Below are 17967 nucleotides of genomic sequence, written 5' to 3'. Positions count from 1 at the left end.
TTAACACAGCACTTTGATGTTGTGAGGTATCAGGTAGTGGTATTTATAATTTCATAGTAAGTACACACTACCATGAGCCACAGAAGTGCTGCCAGCACTTGAAGCATGCATACAAACTGAGCAAATAGTGTCGCATGTTGGGAGGAGCCATCAATCAGCAGCCTTACCCCTGAGGTGACCGACAATAACACACTTCAAAGATCAGGCCGCTGCAGTTTTATATTTTTCTTATTGTCAACAATTTGCTAGAAAAGACCAAAAACAGTCTCAGTCCTTTCTACTGAAGATGGGACACAAATATAGAATTTATTGTCACAACAGTTTATACCAAATGTTACTCACAAAGGAGGAAATGGTGCATATTGTTGGAGACTGATAGTGAACTGCCAGAGCAATTAGCATGAACTAATGGTTACTTAATACAATAATGAGCATTAAGTAGCTGATAACAAATTGTCTATTGTTACCCAAAGGAATGCTTTTTCAGCATTCTTTCTATTCTATGTTTACATCTTTAAAAAAGGTCACAAAGGGAGCTGATTAGCTCAGTTGATAGAGCGTGAAATAGAAAAATATTATTATGTAATAGGGCCTATATTAATAATACAAATAGTATTCTAGTATGTGGTTGATTTATATGTTGCACAACTTTTGTACATACAGAATAAACACCAGAAGATACTGTAGAACTTGCATAACACAGAAAAATGATTATGTCAGTGTTACAACAATGAATATTAAGCAGAAGAAATGAGACACAGCAGTATGACCTGAGAGGACACTGGAGCCAAACCACTGTAAATAACAACATCAGTCATTGTCAACCAAGGAAGTTACTATAGAGCAACACTAGCCAAAGTGAGGCGTGCGAGCCAAATTCGGCCCGCCATACATAAAAAGATACATTAAAATAATTAATTAAAAAATTAAATATAAATAGCTGTATATTCAGTCAATTAAAGGGTTACTCTGCCAATTTCACACATTAGTCTGTTTACAGGTCTTGGGTAGTACTACTGTGGCTCCAGAGGAAGCTGCCTGTAATCTAATAAATCGCCTCTAATGATGTCACTCAGTGGCAAGGTTGCATTGTGGGTAACGGGTTTTTTGAAAAGCAGCCCATTTGTCTTGCATTGCACTCCTATAAAACTGTTAAAACTGTTTGTTAAAAACAAATGGAAATCGCCTCCTTCCCACCACCACCTCCTCTCTCCCAATTTTACATGTCTCATGCCTCTGCCCGCCCTCAGCTTCTCCCCTCGCTGTTGTTCTGACAGCATCATTAACCCCATGTGATTCAGGCTGCTACTCTGATGCCAGAGGCCACACACACACACAGAAACAGTCTCGGTACAAGACAAAAACATCACAGGGAGTATACTAACACACTCACAAGGATGAAATACTAGACTTGCACAGGATAGGGGAGTCATGAGGAGTGTGGTAGTGCTACCTCCTCCTCCTCCTGTGGTGATATAATATTAAAATTCATTTAAAAGTAGGCAAATCCCTCAACTAAGCCATGAGGATTCTGTATCTGATCAGATAAGACTCTCCATGGGCACACAGCTCCTTTCAGTGGCACAGAAAAGGCTTTTAGAAGCTTTCTCAAGGACTCCTCTTATGACGCTCATATGATGTACAAATCTGACACTGGTTGATTGTTTCTGACCTCTTTAAATCAATTGCTGATACGAGTTATGAAATTATGTTGGCAGTTGTTGTTAAAACTTTAAACCACACGAAGGTTTAGTGGAGGAGAAAATCACAGTTTTTGCACACTTTTAATTGCAGAAACATTTCTTCACTCTTCATGCTGGCTGAGTGGGCTCCATTAAGATCATATCTGTGCGAGACATAAAATAGTATTATATTTCCAGTCTGTGTGACTGTGCAGAAAGAATGCTAGCTCAAAAAGACAGGACAGGGAGGTTTTAGCTGCTGAAAATTCTCCTCTGCTGAGAAGCTCGAGCCCAAATCTGAAGACATCGCTCAAATCAACTTTGGCCTCTGACTCGATGCCGGCGTTCACACAACAGGTCAAGCTGCGAAGTCAGGTTGAACCTGCTCTACTTCCCTTGCAACACCGGCAAGAAGATATGTGGGAGGTAGCTGCTGTTCAGCGGTCGAGAGCACTCGGCTCAGCTTGTTTTTGTGAAAGTGAGGGAGCAATTGTGTGAAAATCTGAAAAGTTGAATTGCAGTAAAGAGGTGCAGATGCTATAAATGTAGCCCCAAAGTGACAAGGTCCTGCAATGTTTCTAAGATAAGAGCTTTTCAAACATATATTTGTTCCACTTCAAACATATCAAACCTACAGTAAAAGGTCAGTCCACCCAAATTACAACAAAAAGCTGTTTTAATCACTTACCTCGAGTGGAATCTGTTCACATGCTTGGTTTTATTTGTCTAGATTTTTAGATTTATGCCACCACTGCCAGAGGATGAAGGTTAAAGGAATTTAATTGCAGCACTGAAAATTACATTTTAGAAATTCAATAGCAACACAATGTCCTTGTTGCTCACTGTGAGCGGTTTCCAACTGCGTAACCACTAGCTTCTGTTTTTACCAGACCGCAATAATAAAGCCTACATAAAGTAATAGCATTTGCCAAACTGTTAAATAAAATTGCGATGGGGAATTACAGCTTTCGTTGTTTCTCTGTTTATTCCATCTTTTGTCGGCCTAACTCACCATGTGCTGTCTACAGTGGTAGACATGGTTTTATTAATGGATGATGAGTCATTTACTCATGCTTTATAGAACTGTTGAAAGACATTGATAATTTGTAAAGATTATACCTTTTTAATGATGTTTATTGTTTCTATTTGGTAATAAGGAAGTTATAAATGTTGGTAATAGGGATGTCACAATACTAGAATTTCTAACTTCGATACAATACCTTGAAAAATATCTATATTTGATACCACTGGGAAAATTTGCCACAACGTTGAGGGCATCAAATTTCAGGTTTTTAATTAAAAGATAAATAGAGCAAGGCTTGTGAACAGCATCTAAGTTAATGTACTCCTGGAGGACGTGGGGATATGTTGGCACTCCAGCGGTGCAAGTGTTAAGAAAGGAGAGAAAAAAAACACAGCTAGTACTGGAGTATTGATACTGCAAAACATGAGTATTGAAACCATTTCCAATATTCAGTATATACATTTCAATCCTTTCCATTTATTGGTACGCTGTTTTGTAAATGGATTCTGGTCCAGATCCTCTGCAGCCCCTTTTGATGAAGTGAGTGGTCATACAGTCTGCTCAATGAAGGAGAGTTTTTTCGCAACCTGGCAACCCAAAAGATGGTCTTGATAATGACTTTGCAGATCATTAAAGTTTTAGAAAATGATTCCTTTAGAAGAGAGTGGTAACCAACATAGAAACTGTCTGGTGTGTATAAATCCATGTATATAAATCAGCAAAAACAGCCACCACTGAGTTATTTACACACACTTCAGACGCTAACTCCTTCAGCTTAGCAGCTAAAGTGAAGATTTCGTTTTTTTAAGAAGGGTATAAATAAAGTATTTTTTCAGTTGCTTATTTATGTTTTAAAACAAGTCCCCATCCATTTCAGTTGTTCAGGAGAATGCTGCAATGCATGCTTTGTGGACTATGCAACCGGTTTGAGAGTAGATAATGCCTGAATATCAATTTTGGGTGAACTTATCCTTTAACTCACAACTGCTGAAATGAAGCTGGACATTGACAGACTCCCAGGTTCATACTGTATTAAAAAAGCAATCTGTTGCTTCATTTGAAGGTATGAGACACCATTATTACAGCCTCCTCACATGTCTGTAAGAAAAGCCTGCTGCCCCTCCCAACATGTATGTGGCTGCGAGTGCCTGAGGTGCATAGACCCATGAAGTAATGTTGACACTCAAAGATGAGCCTTCTTACGCTGGGTCAAGTCGTGTCACAGCCTCCGGTGCTGGGTCGTCAGGTTCATGAACAGGCATGCTAATCAGCACACAAAAACAAGGAACGCAGTCATCGTCATCCATCTCTTGAACGCTGTGTTTGTCACACGGCTGATCATCAAGATGTCTGTCCTTGTGTTCTCTTTTGAAAGTCTTTGCCTTTCAGCTGTCGGGGAAAGCTGTTGTCAATTCGGCATAATTTTCCATTCTGTGTGAATGTCTAGATTAATAAAAGTTTAAATTTTGTGTAGTTTCACTGAGAGGCTGCAGCTCCACTTGCTGCCTCCTGAAAAGATGTTTCCTGTCTTTCAAGTCTTCCTTACTGATGTATCCATGTCTTTGTTTGAACTACGCTGTGCATGAGGCCAGTCTGTCAGCCGGTTCAGGTGTGATGTTCCTCAGCCTTCGTGGCTACTTTGTCCAGTTTAAGATAAGATCAGATGCACCAGAGGGGAAATTTGGGAGTTGCAGCAGCACAAGGACAGAAACAGACAAGATAAACAAGTTAGAGACACACTTGCCAACTTTGAGACCCTAAAAAATAGGGAGGCTTTCACAAACAAAGATGGGGTCTGTGTGTCCTCCCCCAGAAAAATCTGAGTTTTGACTTTTAAAGAATGAAAATAACAGTTTTATGTTGAATTATTTTAATTTTACTATTAATTCTCAGGAAAGAATATAGGATCATTTCCCCCTCTGGTGTGAGTCTCTGGCACAAACTAATGTTCACCATAACCACTCATGCTCGACAGAAAAACCGATGTGCATGGTGTGCAAGCATTTTTTTTCTCAGAACTCTCCAATTCTCTGCAGGTGTTGTGCAGGTGGAAACATGCTGTGCTGTGCCAGAAACAGGTTGCTATAACGAAAAGGGAAAATAAAAGGAAAACGTGCCATGAACTGGGAGAAATATCGGGTGGAAACAGCAAAAGGGCAATGAAGACGAGAGATTCCCGTGAAAATCAGAATGGTTGGCAAGTACGCTTAGCGTGCTTTGAAAGCTCTTCCACGCATGTTTTAAGACATAACAATCCTCTTATATGTTTTTGCATGATTTTTGCAGGAAAAAAAGTAATAACGACGTTCAAATCCTTATTAAAAAGAAGTTTCTCCTTGTACCTACTTCAAAATTCAAAAGTCATTTCGTTTTCTCGATAACAGGTGTTCCTTACTTCAGTGTAAAGTCTATTCTCAGTGTGTCATGCTCGTTGGACCGCCTCTCCAAATCGATTTTTTAAAACGAAGAACAGGGAAAATTTCGAGCTTCAGCAATGAATATGAAAACAGCCTTCTACTCTCAAGCTCTGCTTATTAAAGCTCAAACATTCAACTGTAGGAACAAGAAAAAAAAAGGTCTTTCACAATTAAAAAAGTATAAAAAAGTTTGTTCAGAAAGCACAGAAACCTCTAACTGTAAACTCCAGATCACCTTAATTTATGTCTTACATATATTTTATTGAACTGAAACTGACCTGACACTGTAGCATATGCAATGAATAGTTTGGCAGCTGGTCAAAATGTGTTTTATAGTTATCTTAAGACTTGAGGAGTTTAATGTAATACAGCTGCTGTGAAGCAAAGAGCAGATCTGTGGTTGGGCCTGACCTCATGGTCGTGGAATGTATTCTTTGTGATAAAAATATAAAATGGACTAGTGGGAAAACAAACCTTGTTTGTGATGGCAAGTGATGAAAACAGGGAAATCCCTGTAGTTCACAATGCCATGGTAGATTTTGGAATTCCATATTTGGGTTCTCATGTTTCCAAAGATCGGCTGATTTTTTGATGGATAACAGAAAGTTTCAGGTAGGATGTCATTAGAGGGCTACTTGTCGATAATAACCTGTCTGGAATCAGACTCAGAAATACTTAATTTTTTTCCTGAGGTCGAATTCGGGTTACGTTACAGTCGCTCCTTCTAGAAAAGAAAAGTCACAGTATAGAGAAATTATAAGAAAACACTTTACAGTAAGGTACACAAATATTTGACTAGTTACTCAGGAAGGAGTGAGGAATGAATCAGGAACTACTTGATAGTGAATGAATCGTTACTGAGTAATACCTGAAGAACTGTGATTTCAGGACTGTGTAAAAGATAATGATGAGTTACAAGATAATAGACTGGGAGACACCAGATTAATGAATCATTTGAGTCAATGAGTTTGCTTGCTAACTACTCAGTATTATGCTGCACTACTTAAAGGTTCACATAAAGAGTAACTAATGATTAAGTAATTAGCGATTAATGAGTTGTTACTAGGTTGTGCTACTCAGCGATTGGTTCACGTTAATCAAGAGCAACTCATCAAGAAAGTGGTCAGTACGTTGATTCACAGATATTAATATACTAATCATTACCTAATGATTCATTAGAATCTCCCAGTCTGTTCTCCAGTAACTACTCATTATGCACTACATAGTTGTGGAAAAACAGTTATTGAGGGATTACTTGGTGAGAAACATTAATTACTAAGTAGTTCCTGATTCATTCCTCACTCATTACTTGGTAACTATTCAGACTTGTATGCACCTTATTGTAAAGTGTCACAGAAAAATATAAAATATAGAATAGATAAGAAATGAGAGTATGTAAGAATAAGAAATATATAAAAGGAAATGCTACTAGAAATATAAATATGTTAATATATGTGCCTCATACTGCACATTAATTACAGTGTAGATCATAATGAGTGATAGTGAAATAATAATAACAATAATAATAATAATAATAATAATAATAATAATAATAATTGACAATAATTTGCAGTATACATGTCGCAGTGTACCAGAGTAACTGCTTAAACAACACTAGAATAATTGTGTAAGTGTTGTTCATGTGCCTGATGACAAACTGAGACTGATTGTATAATTTCTGAGGTTCAGGTGTTGTTTACTCCACTTCATTCTCGGGACAGTGTGTCCGCTGAGCAGCAGCTGATTGGTCCAGGGGAGCGGTGATGTCACCGCCGGCCGGTGCTGCCGCTCTTGCATGCTGGAGGGGAGAGAGAGAGAGACGGACAGAGAGAGAGAGAGAGAGAGAGAGAGAGAGAGAGAGAGAGGAGCTCCAGATGGAGTTGGCGCGCGACGAGAGTGGAGCTGTGGCTCGTGCGGCAGACTGGAGACGCTGCCTCGCGCTGCCTTGATGAGCTCGAGCTGGTCCCGCACTCAGCGCAGCAGCCCGTCATGGGGGACGGCGGCGCATCCTCGCTGGTGAACCTGCAGAATGGCTCCGCTGGGAGCGGCGCGTCGGACGCACCGGGCTCCGCCGCGTCCGAGCAGTGGATGGCGGGGATGAGCCTGGTGATGGCTCTGATCGTCCTGTGCATCGTGTTCGGGAACATCCTGGTCATCGTGGCCATAGCCAAGACGCAGCGGCTGCAGACGCTCACCAATGTGTTCATCGTGTCTCTGGCGAGCGCGGACCTCATCATGGGGCTGCTGGTGGTGCCGTTTGGCGCCGCGCTGGAGGTGCGCGGCTCGTGGCAGTACGGCTCCTTTTTCTGCGAGTTCTGGATCTCCGTGGATGTCCTGTGCGTCACCGCCAGCATCGAGACCCTGTGTGTCATCGCCATAGACAGGTACGTGGCCATCACCTCGCCTTTCCGCTACCAAAGCCTGTTAACCAAAGCTCGGGCCAAAGCGGTGGTGTGCGTGGTTTGGGCCATCTCTGCGCTCGTCTCCTTCCTGCCCATCCTGATGCACTGGTCCCGGGACAGCGTGGACACAGCGTGCTACGACGACCCTGAATGTTGCGACTTTGTCACCAACAGGGCATATGCCATCTCCTCATCCATCATATCTTTCTACATTCCTCTTCTGGTCATGATATTTGTTTACGCCCGCGTGTACAGGGAGGCGAAAAAGCAGCTGAGGAAGATCGACAAGTGCGAGGGCAGGTTTCACAACACCTTAACCGGACTGACCTCCAAGTGCAAGAAGAGGCCGTCCAAAATCCTGGCGCTCAGGGAGCAGAAGGCGCTCAAGACGCTGGGCATCATCATGGGGACGTTCACCCTGTGCTGGCTGCCTTTCTTCATAGTCAACGTGGTGCGGGTGTTTAGCGCAGAGGTGGTGGACAAGGATCTTTTCGTGTTCCTGAACTGGCTAGGGTACGTGAACTCAGCGTTTAACCCCATCATTTACTGCCGGAGCCCGGACTTCAGGAAGGCTTTCAAGAGGCTGCTGTGCTGCCCGAGGCAAGCCGACCGCCGGCTGCACATCAGCTCCTGCGACCTGTCGCGGTGCTCCGGCGGGTTCGTGTCCGCTCTGGAGCCCGGCACGCTGGGGATGTGGACGGAATGCGCCGGCTTGGACAACAGCGACAGCAGCCTGGTGGGGACCGCGAAGCTGTCTCACTCTGAATCCCAGCTGTGAGGGAAGACATGAAACTTTTTATTGAGGTGGATTACAACAACCTGGTGATGGTGACATAACAGGAGAGGTTTGCGCAAAAAGAGGCACGAGTGGGTCCATTTTTTATATCTGCGTAAATCACCAGACATGTATTTTGAAAGCCATATTTTTGAAAGAGCCATGATGCCGAATGTTTCCAACACGCGCAAATCTCTCCAGGACACTTTAGTGCCGAGGATTGGATCATTCTGCGTCATGATATCGACCCTAGAAATGTATTTAAGTGGATCTGATAAATCACAATGCGTGCGTAAAACAGGATTCAGCGACAGAGCGCATTCGCTTTTTTTATTTTTATTGGATCAGCTGTTCAGTATTGAGGAGCATAACGTGTTAAGTGGAAGTGGGTTTCCTATAATTCGACCCCAGGGTCGTCATGGGTCACACTTTTGTCCTTAAGATGGACACGAGCGAGCCATTTGTCGGAGTGACTGTACTGTAGTCATGTAGTGCTGACTATCATGCGTATTTTTATTTTTATTTTTTACCTCACAGCCATCGACAAGTGCAATTTGTACGACAGGTATTTGTTTATATTAAACATTTTAATGTGAGATAGGTGTATTTATTCCGCGCTGTCTTTTTCCAACTAAGAGAGTGACCGTGGTGCCTGATTCCCACGCACTTTGTACATATGATAGTAAGTGGTGTTTAGTGCCCAAGTGAGGAATTCGAGTCTCTCTCTCTCTCTCTGTCCCCTCTCCTTTAAGCTTGACATGCTGTTGTGAGGTGGTGTGTTGACTCCTGTGAAATAAAAGGAAGTTCTATTGTTAATTAATTACCGTTTCTGTATTATTCTGTTAAGGGTTTGAGGTTTGCTGACATAAAACTGACACAAATGATTTAAAATGTAGAGGTAAACAATGGTTTGGGATGATTCTCTCCCAGCTGATGTGGCTCTGTGTGGTTTCTGCTCTTGCTGGGACTGCTGGGAGCAACTGGAATCTGATTCGGCCTCTGTGGAGAGATGAGCCATGAAATCTGTTTTTTAAACAAGGGAGTTCATGCACACTCACGCACTGTGGGTTTTATCAGCTCTTGTGTTAAGTGTTTACATGATTGACCTACTTTATTCTCAGCTGTGCACTGATTCATCCATACAGCACATCTGCATTGTTTTAAGCACTTGCACACAGGCAGACACTGAAACAGCTGTATTGGGGCTGGACTGGGTTAAAGCCGAATATGTTTTTAGATATATTATTATGGCTGAACATGTTAAAGATTAGTTGCTATTTCACATTATAATTGAATTGGACTATGAGAGGAATGGATTTCTTGCATGTTAGTAGTCTGCAAGCACCTTTTACTCCACTGTGATGTGTTTTTACATGGTTAAAGTTGCATTTTGATTTGAAGCCAATGCACTTTTTAAAAGTTTAAAAGTGCAATTCCAGCAAGAAACCAAATGCACTAGCTTACGTACAACATAACTGCCTTTTTACAGTCACGTTATTTCAAAGTCTGTATCTCCCATTCATCTAAAATGCTCTCCTTATTATTAAAGGTGCAACATGTAAGAATTTCAGTTCAAAACACAGAATGTGAAGAAACAACATTGTTGACGTCATGTCAAAGACGTCTATGTACTGTGTCGAGGAGATATCTACTGAAGTTAGCATGCTAACCAGCTAGCCCTGGACATGAAAACCTCTTTCACCAACACTAACTCTCCCCTGGTAGTCCAGCTAGCTGCACGGCTAACTAAGCTAACAAGCCAACAGTAGCCAAAATAGCCAGACTTTCCATCCCTGGCGAGGCTCGTCCTCCAAAAACACTGCATCCTACATTTCCCATAATGCAACTCGCTCACGTCTTTCATTAGACCCTCCCTGCCTCCTAAACCTCACGCCTCCAGTTTGTAGCGTAGGCTTTGTGTTAAAGTATTCAAAAGAAAGCCCCAAGCACAAGGCGAAATAACCCTGATGACATCACTGTGACCTCATCGGGGTTATTACTTTAGATTTTGAAAACAATTCAGACAAAAAGTACAAAAAAATTCAGTGGAATTACCTTGTAAGTCTTCAAACGCAGCACAGTTGCAAGAATAAATGTCAGGAATGTACATTTCTGCATATCATGAATATGTTCAAACTTGTCGCATCTTTACGTTTCTTTGGGTTCATTTGTCTATGTCACGTTGGGACGACCATGTGTTTATGATCTGGTTAGGTTTAGGCACAGAAAACACTTGGTAAGGGTCAGGAAAGGATCATGTTTGGCTTAAAATACCAGTTTTAGTCGCCGAAAACACGGCTGGTAATGGTCCAGAGGTCTCCTTAAAAACATCCAGTGGTGTCGAGCTTACAAATGTTGAAACGACATGGTCCCTCGTCAAAAACATTCTCTGGTTTCACACTTGCTAACATCGGGACGTGTGTCTTCTTGTTTATCATTATTTACTCTGTCAAACCTGTTGAAATGGTCCAAAATCCAAACAGGCCCAGATGTTCGTCCTGTTCGATGTTAACTTTAAACTTTGCTGTTTGATTGCCGCCTCAGTCTGGAAGCCTATAGAAAACATCTCAGTAAACATCATGACAGCTGGTGTTACGAAGCGCATCTTACAGCAGACATTTCCATTTCTTTCTGGGGAATATTAATTAGCCCTAAAGCTGGACGTCTTTAAAATGCATTAGCATGATGTTGTCGGCTAACGATGCTCTCCCAGAGGGGCCCGGCCGCACATTTCAATTAGGCCAGAAAAAACTGAATGAGACTGAGCTCAGCTGTTTTGACTGTTTAGATGTGATTGGCTTAACTAATGTGTGTGAATGAGACCCAGCGTTTGGGGGGAAAAAAGAATAACAACAGCAGTGCAGCCAGAATCATTGATGGCCTCCTGGCAGAGACCCACGTCATTATTAAGCATTGTTTGTTTGGCAGGAAGTTTGTGTTTGGGCAGATTAGCAGTGGGCTCGCAGATGGAGAAGCTAATCAGCGGCTTTAAGAATAATTGTTTCAAATTGCCTGTGTATTTTTTGACATTTTGGCAGCTCCAGGTCGAAGTAGATGGATTGATATCAGCGTGACCTCGGGGCGAACGGAGGTCACGCTGATATCAATCCATTAATAGTGTTTCACTGGAGTATTTGACAATCAAGTCACCAGAACATTCATTTAACCGTTACAGGGCACACAGTATGTTCAATGATGCAGAATACAATGTTTATATATTCTATTAACTGTAGGCTTATTATATTTAATGCTAAAACTTGTTCATATCTATTGTCTAAGAAACAAGAAGACATTTTACAAGACCAACTTATCTTAGCTTAGCATGAAGTCTGGAATGAGGAGAGAACAGGTAGCCTGGCTCTAAAGTACATACAATCTGCATGTATCTAGTATGGAGGACTGAAACTGCCAAAATCAAAAATAAATAGAGAAATAACTAATTGTCTCAATTATTAAGTAAACATGTCATTAAATGCATAATTGATATTTTTGTTTTAATTTGCTTCTGTATTTATTTACCTTTGTATCAATTCACTCTATTTTCTATGCCATCTGTTTTACCTTTTTTTAAAAAAAAGTATTTATTCATGATTAAATTTATTAATTTAATTATGTATTTGTGCAAAATGCAAAATGAAAAGAATACAGGAATAAATACAGAAATAATATATTTTTAAAAAATAATAAAAAACAAAAACAAACAATAAATAAATAATAATACAAATATAAAAGCAGATTAAAACATAAAAATATCAATTTAAGTCACATTTTATACATTTATTCATGCTTACATTTGCTTTCAGGATTATTTTTGGTGCATTTAATGACATATTTATGTATTGATTGATTGATTGATTGATTTATGTTTGATTTTGGCAGTTACAGTTACTCTAAACCTGACTAACTAACACTTTATATCTCCTTTGTTTTATGCGTACAAAAAAAAGTGTAAAAACTTTAAGTTTCGGTTTCACCGCAGAATAAAGTCAGACATTTTCCACGACGTCCCGAAGCACCACATCCACACTGCACTGACACTTTGAAGGAGCATCTGGACTTCTTTCAGATCCTCTCAGGCAACAACAGGTGTGAGGTTTCATTCAGTTATTACAAAGCCTGAACCTGCTGTCGCCCTGATCATGAATATTGTCTCTGCCAGCCTCCTCCCACCGCCATCTGTACTTGATGAAAGACACAAACATCATGATCATCAAAAAAAATTAAAACATGCAGACTATGAGAAGTCTTTGTGAACATTAATAATCCTCTCATTCCCTAAATGCTACTGTTAAAGTGATGCACGAAGAAAACCAAGTCGGTCGGTGGCCGAGGACAAAACAAAGAACAAAAAAACCATCAGCGATGAGTGATTCAGCTAATTACGGCAAGAGATGCAACGGAAACACGATTATGAAACATGATATTGTGAAATGCAATGTCACTTTCGGCAGGAGGTGGATGGTAGGAAGGTTGTTCTGAGGCAGAGAGTGAGAAAAACAAAACAGTCATTGCTAAAAAAACAGAAATGTCAACACCTGGAGATAATTGCTGCTGATTGCTAAATAATTAGGCCCACAACCTTATCAGATCTGCACAGATATGCTTAAAAAGTGCACGGTGTAGTTCTGAGGAAGACATTTTAAACGAGAAGAGAAAGATCTTCATTGATTTTTTTACACAAACTAAAAAAACAAACTCTCTTTGTTTCCATGACTGAATAAACAAACTGACCTTAAAGGACAACACAATTTCATACTGTTGTACTTAGTTTATATGTGGCGGACCCCGCCACCTTTCTAGCTTCAAACAGTGTCCTGGGGGACCTTATTTTCGGACATTTCAAAGACGTCTATGTGTTGTATTGCAGAGACATCTTCTGAAGTTAGCATGCCAAACAGCTAGCCGCAGCGGTCCAATGCTCCTGAGGTAGCGGCGTTAACACTCCCCCACCGCTCCGAGCTCCCGGTCTGGGCATACTCGCTAGACAGCTGACTTGCTAACGGCAGCTACAGTTAGCAGCAGTTAGCGGTAACTCTGTCGATATGCTGCGCCCTGTTTGTTTGGAGTCTAAATTCAAGCTTTCTGATTTTGCACCTTTAAAATATTTCATTTCCAACTGATAATGAAAGAGATGTCCGCCATTTTTTCAGTTCCACAGCCAGAAACTTGAAAGTCACAGACAAAAAAAAAAAAGATAAGCACACTAAAATGTAAGTACCTCACAACTTTTCAGCCTTTGTTGTGAAACTACTTCTTCTTGCGTGAGGATTTAATATACTTTTTGGGGAATTTTAGCTAATAGGAAAACAAATATTTAAAATCTTAATTATGCATTAACTTTTGGAGACCCTGTTGCCGGCTAAACACAGATAAAACTTCCACTGGTAATTAAATGGCGAGTAATCCTGTCAGATATACGTAATTCCCCTGTGATTTTTTCCACTCTAAATCACGCTGCGAGTGTCGAGGTGAGCTGCCAGAAGCTGGTGCCACGCTTCATGTGTCCATCTGTTTGGAATCCCATGTGAACTTGGCGCTTAGCTTCCTCCATCTGCCGCGCTTCGGCTTCATGTAAAGATGGGGCGAATGTGGTCAGTCATTTTCAGCATTTGCATTCAGCTTCGATAATATAAACTGACAGATATGTGAACGTAGAAACGGAGCGGAGCACACTCGTGGCCACTTGACTGCCTTTAGAAAACAAGATGCAGCAAAGTTAGCAGCAGCAGAAACAATATTAGTTTTATAGAAAAAATCTTTGCCTGAGGACTGATCTGGGATCAGACTGTGTGTCAGATTAAATGAGTTACAATATGGATTGGTATCTCGGCATCTTAAAGAGGATGGCTATCTTTATGTACGTTGTAGAATTGATGATGACTGTGTGGAAAAGCAAGTCCAAACAGCCTTGAAGTGGAGCGATCTGCTGACAGGCTTGTCTCACGTGGGTATGGTGCACTCTAAATTCACCACTTTTCTTTCTTTTTTAGACCTGATAGTCAGCGTTCTCTCTGTCTCACTGGTTTCCTCACTCCAAATTAGAAACTTTTGGCACAGTCAGATCTATGAGTTTCTTTCCAAATTGTACATAAGGGTGCCAACCTCTCGAGTCTTGACCTTTCATTAAATCCTAATGAGCTGGTGATTCAGCATCTGATGGTGCAGGAGTCCCTTTTGAGATTTTGTGCGCAAGATGACAATGGTTATGTCATTAAAGGAGCAGTTCAGACATTTCTTTCTGAGGGACAAATGAGAAGATACCACTCTCATAGCCTGGCTCACTGGATGTAGACTGTTGGTATAAACCTGCCACTGGCCGACTATTTCAGGAGACATTCAAAAATACAAAAATCAGTGGAAACAAAAAAAAAAAATCAGAGGGTTATGTGCCAGTTCACCTCCTGAGCACTGCTGAGGTGCCCTTGAGCAAGGCACTGAACTTCTAACTGCTCGCCAGCATCCTATATGAGGCCGCCCACCTCGCTCCATTAATGCAAGTGTGTAAAAGAAATCATGACACTGTGGAAAACCTGAATTTCTCTGTAGTGTACTGCTGGTTGCCCTTGTTTCCAGTCATTATGCTAAGCTAAGCTTAGCTAAGCTAATCAGCCTCATGTTAAACAGACAGATTTGGGAGTGGTACTGATCCTCTCATCTAACACTCAGAAAAAGAAAGTGAATTTTAAAAAAATATCAGACTGTTCCTTGAAGTCAGCAGCGTCTGTGACTGATGCACTGATGAGAGCGCATGAGAGTTATTATGGAATCCAGTTCAGACCCCTGCAGTCTCCAACCTACTGAGAGCAGAACCAGGCACGTGCTCCTCCAGCAGATGGCAAACACAGTAAGATACCATCCTCCGCTGACGATTTCTGACCAAGACTCTTCATCTCTTCGACCAGCGTGCAGAGATCTGACCATCATCATCATAGATGCAAACATTTTTAGACAAACGCTTGCTGCTTATCCAACTGGAAGCGTCTTTTTTTCACAATAACAATCAGGTTCAAGAGGTGAAGACTTGAATCACCCATGATGAGCGGCTCCACTGAGCGTTCAAAGCCCCCTGAGAGGCCGACCTGAGTCTAAAAGAGGAAGAGTGCCCTTTTGCAAGACCGCCGACTGACATTGGGGTTTTTACCCCTCATGGTAAAACATCACAGAGGTGAAATAGATCACAGAGCACCTCAATTGTTCATCTGAATCTCTGCTGACCAAATCAAACCTCAGTAAACTAATTGTAAAAGTGGTTGAAGAAGTCTTCTTAAGTGGAGGTAGGATTTAGCGGCATCTAGCAGTGAGGCAGCACATTGCAATTGAAATCTCACCCTCCTTACGGTAGCCGCTAAAAACATGAAAAGGCCCCCTATAGAGCCGTGTAGAAACATGGAGGTAGACTCCATGGCTCATTTTAAGGTAACGAGAACACTCTTAGTTCTTGGTTTCAGGTGATTATACACTAATGACAACAAAATTATAAATATAATATTACATTTCTGCCAATAGATCCACTTAAAGTGAAAGTACCACTGCAACAATGTGAAAAATATTCCATCATCACTCCTTCATTCATACTTAGAGTGTCAAAACTCAAGTGTTCATTCTGAGGGGTCGTGACATAATTAATGGGAGAGGAAAGAAGAAAACTAAACAGTTCTGTCATTTTCAGGACATTTCTCTAATTTTTTTGATTGTAAAGGTCTCACACAAGTATTTAAATGAAACCATTTGAGAAGTTTAGACGGGACATCACTCCGTCTCCTTGTTGGAACAGCTAACTATTCACAATCGTCATAAAAATGCCAAGAGGCTCCAAGTAGAAACATTTTTCTTTTTGTAACGGGTCGTGTGTCAGAAAGCTGTTATTTCTGTAATGTTGCAATCTGAATTAGCTACAGCTGTCAAATAAATGGAGTGAATTCGCACTGAAGGACAGTATTCAAGTAAATGCCAAGTATGAAGTATCCACCTCTTTCATCAAGCTCAAGGTCCTTTCACTGCATTCAGCAGCACTGACTCAAAGCTTTCACTCCACAAGGATCTGCTGCCTCCAGCATGAAGACACAGGAGTCAGTCTCACACGTCATGGTGCACATTCTTGTTTAAGCATGAAACAAAATGAATTTCATTCACTCTGCACTTTTTGTGTCATGCAATTCATACAGTTCAGTTATGTCATTCGTTCACAAAGCTTTGGATAAGAATCAAGGAGCAGTGAAACAACAACAAGCCTAATTTAACTGATAAAAAACAAACAAATGCAAAAAAAAATCATGTCTATTAAAGAAACAAAACATGGCAATGTTCTATGTTTTAGCCCTTTTTTTTACATGCACATCCATAGTGAGATTATATTCATATAATGGATTTAAGCTGTGACCTTTTCCATTTTATGTTTGGGGATTGTAGCATTTACCATGAGATTGATATAGTTGGCCAATTACAAGTAGGATTTTTAAAGGAAAAATTCACCCAAACATGAACATTTTTATCATTATCTCCCCACCCTGCGGAAAGTTGTGTGAAGATTTGAAGTTCACTAAAAACATCTCTGGAGCTTCACAGCAAAACAGTGTTGCAGCATAAACAACTGAAGCAGATGGGGACTTGTTATAAAATCTCGACTGTGCGTCAAAGTTGCAAATAATGTCTTTTTCGAACCAATTTGGGATGTCTGGAGCTCATTGGAGACTTGGATTATACCGGACAAGCTATTTTTACTATTTAATTTCCTAAAGGGATCCCTAAAATGAATAATTTTGGGTCCAGGTTTAATTTGTATCCAAGATTAGTTCTGTTTCCTTTGTAACATCAGCATCATTGTACTGTAGACAGTAACGAGAGGTCTCCTTGGTGGACACAAACCCTCAAACCTAATCCTGACAATCCTCTATTCAGCCATTACGACCGTAGATCCGAAATACCTGTTCTGTCCTGCACTTTTTTATGAATTAAAATTCTGAATGACCAGTACAGAATCTGAGTAGAATAATGCAGCACCTGGAGAAAATGAATCATCTCAGTTTCCATTGAAGTGTCTGGAGGGGCCGAGCGGGAGAGAGTGGCGTACAATCAAAGAATTACACGCGTGGGATATTCCCAATTAACAAAGGTCTATTTTTGTGCACAGACTCACGTAACACTGACGTTAAAAGACAATTAATGGGCTGTAATAACGTTCATTAAAGAGACTCATTCATATTCAGATGTTTTTATCTTAATGGTGCAGCCGTAACTGTGTCTGTGCTGGGATGGAGTGTAGTAAACAAAAACAGGGGGACAAAGACAGGACAGGCTCCTTATCTCTGCACCTTGAGCGCTACTGTCATGGCGGCTGCTGCTGCATCCAAAGGACACGGGAGATGCTTTATGAATTCAAGGGTGGTCATCTCAGCTGATAGGAGAATCCATTATCAGTGAGCTAAAAATAGCCTGTCAGTAATCATTGGCCTGAATTGGATATTCGAACCTGCAGTGTGCCGCTGCGCCTGCAGATAAAATGGGAAATTTCGACCAAGCATGACGAGAATGGGCAAGGAAGCGAGTTTTTCCTTTCCCCTCTGCTAAATGATGTATTGTTTTAATGGCAGGTGCTATCAGTTGGTCTGTAGGTGTTTCTGCACATGTGCATGCGTGGGGAAGGAATAATAGAGAGAGTGACTCAGGA

General features: G+C 41.0%; 1 protein-coding gene across 1 annotated transcript; it reads left to right on the top strand.

Moving 5' to 3' along the window:
* Positions 1 to 7112: 7112 nt before the first annotated feature.
* adrb1 (adrenoceptor beta 1) lies at positions 7113 to 8324 on the top strand. Its single transcript, XM_073490044.1, has one exon. The coding sequence runs from the start codon at positions 7113 to 7115 to the stop codon at positions 8301 to 8303; it is 1191 nt and encodes a 396-aa protein (XP_073346145.1). The 3' UTR covers positions 8304 to 8324.
* The last annotated feature ends 9643 nt before the right edge of the window (positions 8325 to 17967 follow it).

The sequence above is a fragment of the Pagrus major genome, chromosome 20 (genome assembly GCF_040436345.1).
Source record: "Pagrus major chromosome 20, Pma_NU_1.0".
Lineage (NCBI taxonomy): Eukaryota > Metazoa > Chordata > Actinopteri > Spariformes > Sparidae > Pagrus > Pagrus major.
This window is presented reverse-complemented; position numbering and strand designations above follow the sequence as displayed.